Genomic DNA, 8,367 nt, shown 5'->3' with positions numbered 1-8,367 from the left:
TAAAATGCTTTTACATTGACCTATGACGCTGATTTTCACCTGGTTTCAATATATTTCAGTTCATATATTTGAAACTCTAAAAGGTTCAATTTACAAACTACATAGAGCGGTCGAGTTAGGGAGGTATTGTCGAGCTAGAGTTAACCCTTTCGAAACTCGTCATTCACCCATCGATACTCTGAAAATACTGTCTTCGAACTTTGCAAGTAAGACAAAACATTACTCATTTCAAATCACTTTAAAATATTTTTTTAAAAAAAACCGAAACGTATTTAATCAGATAAAAGTTGTAAAGAAAAACGTTTTACCAATTCTAATGTACTTATTAAAACATGTGTGTCAAGTTTCGCAAATAACGTTAAGATAAGGCGTTTAGATATTTGTTATGTAACCTTCAATTTAGCGTAAAGGTCATCGCGATAAATATCTCGCGTATCTAATCATTCGTTATCTGAGATAGTTAAAGGAATTAGAACAAAGCCATATTATTTTAACTATAATACAATTAACTCTATCTTTTGCAGTGTGAGAATATTTGCACCTGACAATCGAAACTATCGTATGATATAAAGCGACAAGAAAATTTGGAAATTTCCAATTGTCCGTCATTGCTATCATCATGTTTTTAACGACTGAGGTGGTGTTTTTGTTTGTACTCAGCGTCGCTGTTCTGTATAACGTCCCATGTAAGGCCGAAGAACAAGGGTACAATGTAGGCGTAGGTATCGCCGACATTACTGGACCCAGCGCGGAAGTCGAATTGGTACGTATAAACGAGGAAAATTATTTCTTTAATTAATTAAACAAACACTTCCGCCCCGTCAAGGTGACATATTTAAGAAATTAATATTTTATTTCCCTTTTCATACAGTGGGGGTATGCCACCTTTAAACAACCCGGACGTGGTATTCACTTTCGATTATACAGTCGAACGGTAATTGTCACTCAAGGAGATACCAGAGTCGCTTTAGTAACGACGGATCTCGGATCTCTTAGCGAAATTTTGAAAGTCAAGGTGAGATTTAGGGTTTAGTAATCCATTTTGAAGAGTCCCTAGAAACATTCCGCGCTAAGTTACAATCAGTCTCAGATTTACAGGGGGTTCGAATTTGTAGGTTATTTGGCAAATATTTGTTGTAATGTATTTAAGTAAAGACTTATTACGATGCATTTATGCACCTGTAAAACGCATCACGTATTGCGGGCATCAGAGAAAAGGGAGATAAAGTCGCAAACCGGCCTATGGTTAGAGGATGCTATACCATCTGCCGGAAAAAGCTCAGACATTAAAAACTAAACTCTGTTCGCCCACAAACATTGACACTAAATTGAATATTTTTAACTATATTTGGAACCCAATATTACTCGTCGCCATAATATAGTCATTAACTTCCCTAAAGGTTGTAGAAAGATTACAAGAAAAATATGGTAAACTATATCGTATGGACAATGTCGTTTTATCAGCAACGCACACTCATTCGGGTCCTGGTGGCCTACATCAATACGTTCTTTACACCATACCATCCGAGGGCTTCATTAAACAAACGTTCGACGCGGCCCTCGAAGGAATTGTTAAGGTATGATAGCAATCAATGATAAATAAATTCTACGAGTCAAGACTGAAATAGTTCGTTCAAACACTTAACAGAGTTTGGAGATAGCCCATAATAATATAAAACCAGCTAGACTGTTTATAAATTCTGGTACTTTACTGGACTCTAACTATAATCGAAGTCCAAGCGCTTACGACAATAACCCCGAGGAGGAACGAAAACAGTAAGTAATTATTTTAATAGAGAACCGACTCGTAAAGAATAACATTTAAATAATTTCATTTGTTTCAGATATGAATATAATGTGGATAAAACAATGACGGTTTTAAAAATCACTGATTCCGATTTGGAACCAATCGGAGCACTTTCGTAAGATATAATATAATGAAAGTGTAACGAATAATTTCAAAAATCTATTTCCTACTAAATCTACAGATGGTTTGCTGTACATCCCACAAGCATGAATAACACAAACAAACTTGTAAGTGGGGATAATAAAGGTTACGCTTCAATGATGATGGAAAAAGAATTTAACGGAAACGATAGCATACCAGGAGCGGTAAGATTATCTAAAACGAAACACTTTTATCAATCCGATAGGAGTGTTTAATAAAATTTAATTTTTTTATACATAGGGGCCATTTGTAGCTGTATTCCCTCAGCAAAACCACGCTGATACTTCACCAAACATATTGGGTTCGCGATGCATCGATACTGGACTACCTTGTGATTATTTAACAAGTACTTGCAACGGCAAAGTAAGCGAAGAAAATAAACTTCAATTAAGTTTATTACATTCATTTCAAATTATACTACAGAACGACAAGTGCATCGCTATGGGTCCAGGCAAAGACATGTTTGAAAGCACGAAAATCATTGGTAGCCGACAATACGAAAAGGCAATAGAACTGTACAATACAGCGACGGAAGAAGTAAAGGGTCCATTAAGAGTGATCCACCAACACATCGATATGACAAACCACGTGTTAAACTCGAGCAACCCGGATTCGAAAAATGCGGGAAAACTAGAAATTACTTGTAAACCCGCATTGGGGTATAGCTTCGCTGCCGGAACTACCGATGGACCTGGTGCTAGCATATTCACTCAAGGAAATACCCAAGAAAACGCTTTTTTCAACTTCATTCGCTTTTTCATAAAAGAACCATCGAAAAACATAAAGATATGTCAAGCCCCCAAACCGGTCCTACTCGCAACTGGAGAGGTATACTTTGTTACATCACAAATTATGTTTACAAATACAACACTAAATTTTTATCTACACAGATCAGCTTTCCATACGAGTGGCAACCCGCAATTTTACCTACGCAACTTGTACAAATCGGACAGCTTGTAATTGCACCAGTTCCAGGCGAATTTACGTAAGTAATGAATAGACGTTCGACCAGGGCCGTCACCCGATCCACCTCTAGGGCTGTCTTGATGGGTTCTGCCATTTAGTCATTTTCCCCGGGGCCCTCAAACCCTCTCGACGGCCCTGCACATTCCTTATCAAGTAAAATAATTCCGAAATATATTAGGACAATGTCTGGAAGAAGAATGGTAAAGGCAATCGAGAAAATCTATGCCAAAGAATCCGACTTGAACGTTACAGTTCTTGTACAATCCCTAAGTAACCAATATTCCTCCTACGTTGCTACTTTTGAAGAATATCAAGTACGTTTCCCTTGACCAATTGCGCAATGGCTATGACTAAAACAATTAACCACTTTCCAGATTCAAAGGTACGAAGGAGCGTCGACTATATACGGTCCTCACACATTAGAGGCTTACATTGAGCAATACGAGTACCTGGCCGAAAACATGTTGAATGGGAAACCAATCTCTCAGGGACCAGACCCACCAAATCTACTCTCAAAACAAATTGTAGTTAAACCTGGAGTTGTATACGATTCCGCAGGTGTTGGACTTCAATTTGGTGACGTAACGAAAGACGTTTCCAGCAAATACAAGCCGGTAAGTCAGAAATGACACTTGGGGTCAATGCCAAGTACTAACTAATGCGTGCGCTGTTGTAACAGGGAGAAACAGTGTCTGTGACATTCGTAAGTGGCCATCCTAGAAACGATCTCAAATTGGGAAGCACATACTTAACCGTTGAACGGTTTAACAAAGACAATAAAAGTTGGAAAGTCATCGCTACAGATGGAAACTGGGAAACTAAGTAAGTTTATAATTGGAATTTAATTTGGTCCAACAGCTGTAAATTTTAATGTTGTTTTCTCTTAGATTCCACTGGGAAAGGACAAACATGTTATTTGGATACAGTCGCGCCACCATTGAATGGACAATCCCACTTGACACTGAACCAGGTGTTTATAGAATACGTCATTTTGGGGCTAAAAAAGGCGTCTTCCAGAAGATATCTCAATACAGTGGAACTTCTAGTTCATTCAAAGTATATCCAAAGGCATCGCAATAATTGAAACTGAATATAGCTCAAATTTTACATAAATGTTGAAAACATTGTGACGCAAATTGATTTTAAAAATAATAAAATTATGTTTTTGTAAAATACAAATCCTGTCTAAAATTATTGGTAACCGATGAAAAAATCGGCAACATCGGCCTCTTTAACGATTTGTCATGCGATGTAATTGAACCTAACACGAATGACAGTATGAACTGAAATGATAACATCAGTATATAGGTCGTATGGAGTAAAAGCGGAAGTACACAACGCTGATGGGATTGTTGACTGAACGCTAATACATCTGGCTGGAATGCTTTAAGCCTGGTCGATACAGTATTCTCGCTTTCAATAATCAGAAAATAACGTAATGAGAGGATTATCGTGGTGGTTTTACTCGGCAATAATCTGTCTTGTTTGTGTCCAAAAATCTTACGGTTTTTGGCCCTTTGATTTTTTCAATAACGATGATCAGAGTAATTATGAGATTGGTGTTGGAATTGCGGATATGACTGGACCGTGTGTTGGAGTTCAAATGGTAAGTTCAAAGAATATTTTGATAGTCATACAGTGAACTGAGATTATAGTTGACCTATAACCCCTTGGTACCAAGATTATCGCAAAATTTGTCTCTAATTCAAGTTAATTACTTCACTTAAATATTTCAATAATTAGTTTGGATACGTTACATTCAACCAAACCGGGGAAGGAATACGTTTAAGACAGTTTAGCCGGGCTTTCATAATCGCCAAGAATGGTGTGCGAGTTGTACACGTAACATTAGAAATCGGTGCAATTTCTGAAGTAGTGAAAATGAAGGTTAGTGTTATAAATTGCTTCATGTTTCTCGTTTTCCAGAATGTTTATGGTTAAAGAGAGTTATGTGAACACGCGATATCGAATCACGTGATTACATAATTTCGTTTATAGAAGGGTCTATCATAAGTTTATAAGATATGTTCCATAAGAATGACACTACCTATACTTCGTAATGCTAGGGACTAAGTAATCCCGGATTTAGTAATTATCTTTACAAAAAACATAGGTTTTAGAACGTTTGAACGCTACGTATGGGTCACTCTACACTATGGATAATGTGGTCTTGGCTGCAACCCATACACATTCAGCTCCGGGTGGATATTTTCACTACACATTATACTCTGTATTGACATTTGGTTTTTCAAACTTAGCGTTTTCAGCGGCTGTGGAAGGGGTATATAACGTAAGATAAAATCTAACAAAACCATATTGTAATTACACGAAATAAAATATAATAATATTTCAGAGCATAGTACAGGCCCATAATAATCTAAAACCGGGGTACATTTATCTAAACTCTGGATTGTTACTCGATTGTAACATAAACAGAAGTCCAGTAGCTTACGAAAATAATCCATGGTATCGAACTATATGGTATCCATCCAATGTTGATAAAACAATGACGGTTCTAAAGTTCACGGATCTACAACTAAACCCATTGGGGGCCATAATGTAATTAATGTTTTGAAGAATAGAAAACATTAATAAATACATTCTTCATTAAAATATAAACTATCTGTAGATGGTTTCCAGTGCATCCAACAAGCGCCAATGCTTATAATACACTGATTAATACTGACAATTCCGGATTTGCCGCGTTGATGTTGGAAAAATCGATGAATGGAAACACATCTCTACCAGGAATTGTATGTTAACAAATTCTATAAACGCTTTGAGACGTTTCTAATTGGTTTATGTTAGGGACCTTTTGTGGCCGCATTTCCTCAATCAAACCACGGTGATTCGGCACCCTACGTTAGAGGTTACCTTTGTATTGAAACAGGAGAGCCATGTGATCGTCTTACCAAGAAATGTTCGGTAATTAATTATGGATATTAAAATTTCCCCGGAAAATTAGTTAAATAAATCAGCCATAAATTTCAATTAGGTCGGACCTTGCATAGCTCAGGGACCAACGAACAATGACATGGACGATATAGTGGTCATCGGAGGGAGAATGGCAGAGAAGGCTTTGGTAAATTTACTTAATCTCATAACGATAATCTAATTACTCAAATGTATTATACACACAAAGGAATTATTGTACAGTCCAGCTGAACGTTTGTCTGGAAACATTCAGTACATTCATCAACATGTTAACATCACTGGCTATGTCACTTCGTCTTTATTAAATCTATTTGGATTAGGGGTAAGTTATAATTTTGCCCCCAACTTAATAAATGATGAATAATAAGCTATTTTAAATCATATAGGGCAAGACGTGCAGATCAGCTTTGGGATCTAGTTTTGCAGGTGGAACTGGGGTTGTTGGAGAAGGGATACCATTCGCGGAAGAATTGTTTTTCGAAGGTATATGGATGGTACTTGAGTATAAATTTATATTTCATGAAGATACTTTAATGTTTAAACTTAATTAGGAATGACAACGGATCCTCCAGACATAATTAAAAGCGCTGTTGATATTGCCGTAGGTAGTGCCGAACGTATCTTTAATGGTAAGTCACTTAGGGTGAAAAAATCCAAGGTTTCAACTAATAAGTTAAAAAATTTTGAAAATATAAATAAAGGGTCTGCTACGCCGAGAAATTTGGCGGGAGAAGTGTTCGAGCAAGTTCAAGGCATGTTTCAAAATAATTAAACGTCACCTGCGTCATATTGACAAGTGTATTTGACGCGTAGAAACGTTCTCATTGGGTGGAATTCTTGGAAAAGGTTTAAATTACATATTGGGCCATCCCAGAAAGGAAACGCAAGAGTGTCAAAAAAATAAACCTATTTTATTGCCATTGGCAAATGTAATAATCTATACTCATCGATATTTTCCATTTTAGTATAAGTTTTTAGTATCGATAACTCTAGCTATAAATTTAATTTTAGATGAATTTTTTTACTAATCACTGGGCCCCCGAAATTTTACCAACTCAAATGATTAAAATAGGCCAATTGATCATAGCCCCAGTTCCTGCAGAGTTTACGTAAGTATTTCTAAATACTTTAGTCTAAATTGCATGAACGTTTGACACATCCTAAAATTTTTATATAAAGTACCATGGCAGGCCGTAGGATGGTACAAAAGATCCAAATGGTAATAATACTATTGTATTCATTAACTGCTCAAACTAACCAATTAAAGTAAAGGATTACAGGTTAAGTAACATTTTTGCCGAACCCGTGACTGTTATTGTACAATCTCTCAGCAACGAATACGCCAGTTACGTCAATACATTAGAAGAATACAAAGTACAATTTTCAATAATGAAACCTAATTAGTTCTAATAATTTCACGTAATTAACTACACTTAAAGGTGCAATCATACGAAGGGGCATCAAATATATTTGGCGGATACACTCTCGACGCGTTTTTAAGTCAATATTCAAAACTACTTTCAAATATGCTGTCCGGAACCAAATTACCTCCAGGTCCTAAACCACCACAATTAGACCCGTCTCCTTGGTCAATGATACCTGGTAATTTTCTGGACTTTCCCGGATTGTTTAGTAGCTATGGACAAGTGCAGCAGAATGCGGCACGAGAGTACTATGTCGTAAGTTAAAACCACCGTTGACCACCCAATTAGAAATTAATTTTGGACACTTAATAATTAACAAACAGGGAGATACTGTCGTGGTGGTCTTTAAAAGTGCTGATCCAAGAAACAATCTTGAACTAGGATGGACTTATCTAAGCGTTGAGTATTTGGTGCCGGGAGGTACTTGGAAAATGATTGCGACTGATGCCAGTTGGGAAACAAGGTACTTTGGGCATAAATAGTACGTTAATTAAACATGAAATTATACTAAATTAATTCTAACTATAGATTCTATTGGAGAAAAGACAACATCCTCATGGGTACAAGTATAGCTATAGTAGAATGGGATATAGAGGAAAATGTTACACCAGGGACATACAGGATTAAACACTACGGACGTGATAGAAACGGCGTAAGGTACGAGGGTACTTCAAGGGCGTTTCTTGTCAAGCCAAGGCCTGATAATGTGAATTAATACTAAATTACAGTTTTTATATTCATACGAACTCGACTATTTCATAACCTTTTCACTAAATACACAAATTAATAGGGAGCTAACAGTTCTGACCCTGAAACGTCACACCCTTCTATCTCTTACTGGAGTTTCATCCCCCTAAGGGTTGGAAACAGTATTCTACACGCAAAAATGCCAACCAGAGGGGGGCTGAGTGACGTCAGACTATCTCTTCCCCTTAGCCAGTTGTTAGCTCCCTCTTGATAAAATATAATACTATATTAACCTTCACTATCCACAAATATTATTTACCTGACGGAGTGCTTGCAAGTAGACGAATTAACTGAAGACACGTTTAGACAAGTTTAGCTCAACGCGACTTGAAACTATGCTGCAGACAA

The 8,367-nt window shown here is 36.8% G+C and overlaps 2 protein-coding genes across 2 annotated transcripts; both read left to right on the top strand.

Annotated features, from left to right (window-relative positions):
* The first annotated feature begins 619 nt into the window (after positions 1 to 619).
* On the top strand, positions 620 to 4,087 carry LOC149651084 (neutral ceramidase-like). Its single transcript, XM_089847202.1, has 13 exons — positions 620 to 763; positions 872 to 1,015; positions 1,401 to 1,577; positions 1,649 to 1,776; positions 1,845 to 1,922; positions 1,989 to 2,112; positions 2,189 to 2,311; positions 2,372 to 2,776; positions 2,839 to 2,933; positions 3,093 to 3,228; positions 3,289 to 3,528; positions 3,594 to 3,736; positions 3,802 to 4,087. The coding sequence occupies exons 1-13, from the start codon at positions 620 to 622 to the stop codon at positions 3,992 to 3,994; spliced, it is 2,130 nt and encodes a 709-aa protein (XP_089703328.1). The 3' UTR covers positions 3,995 to 4,087.
* Positions 4,088 to 4,490: 403 nt separating this feature from the next.
* Positions 4,491 to 8,034, top strand: LOC149651083 (putative neutral ceramidase C). The gene is made up of 19 exons (XM_089847201.1): positions 4,491 to 4,520; positions 4,658 to 4,801; positions 5,028 to 5,195; positions 5,268 to 5,473; positions 5,544 to 5,667; positions 5,723 to 5,839; positions 5,910 to 5,996; positions 6,057 to 6,170; positions 6,235 to 6,331; positions 6,400 to 6,477; positions 6,550 to 6,600; positions 6,662 to 6,777; positions 6,860 to 6,957; positions 7,028 to 7,067; positions 7,121 to 7,222; positions 7,288 to 7,527; positions 7,596 to 7,735; positions 7,801 to 7,929; positions 8,001 to 8,034. Exons 1-19 carry the CDS (start codon positions 4,491 to 4,493, stop codon positions 8,032 to 8,034), a joined length of 2,115 nt encoding a protein of 704 aa, XP_089703327.1.
* The last annotated feature ends 333 nt before the right edge of the window (positions 8,035 to 8,367 follow it).

The sequence above is a fragment of the Phalangium opilio genome, unplaced genomic scaffold (assembly GCF_054372755.1).
Source record: "Phalangium opilio isolate 3A_F unplaced genomic scaffold, DU_Popi_V2 ptg000082l_1, whole genome shotgun sequence".
Classification (NCBI taxonomy): Eukaryota; Metazoa; Arthropoda; class Arachnida; order Opiliones; family Phalangiidae; genus Phalangium; species Phalangium opilio.
This window is presented reverse-complemented; position numbering and strand designations above follow the sequence as displayed.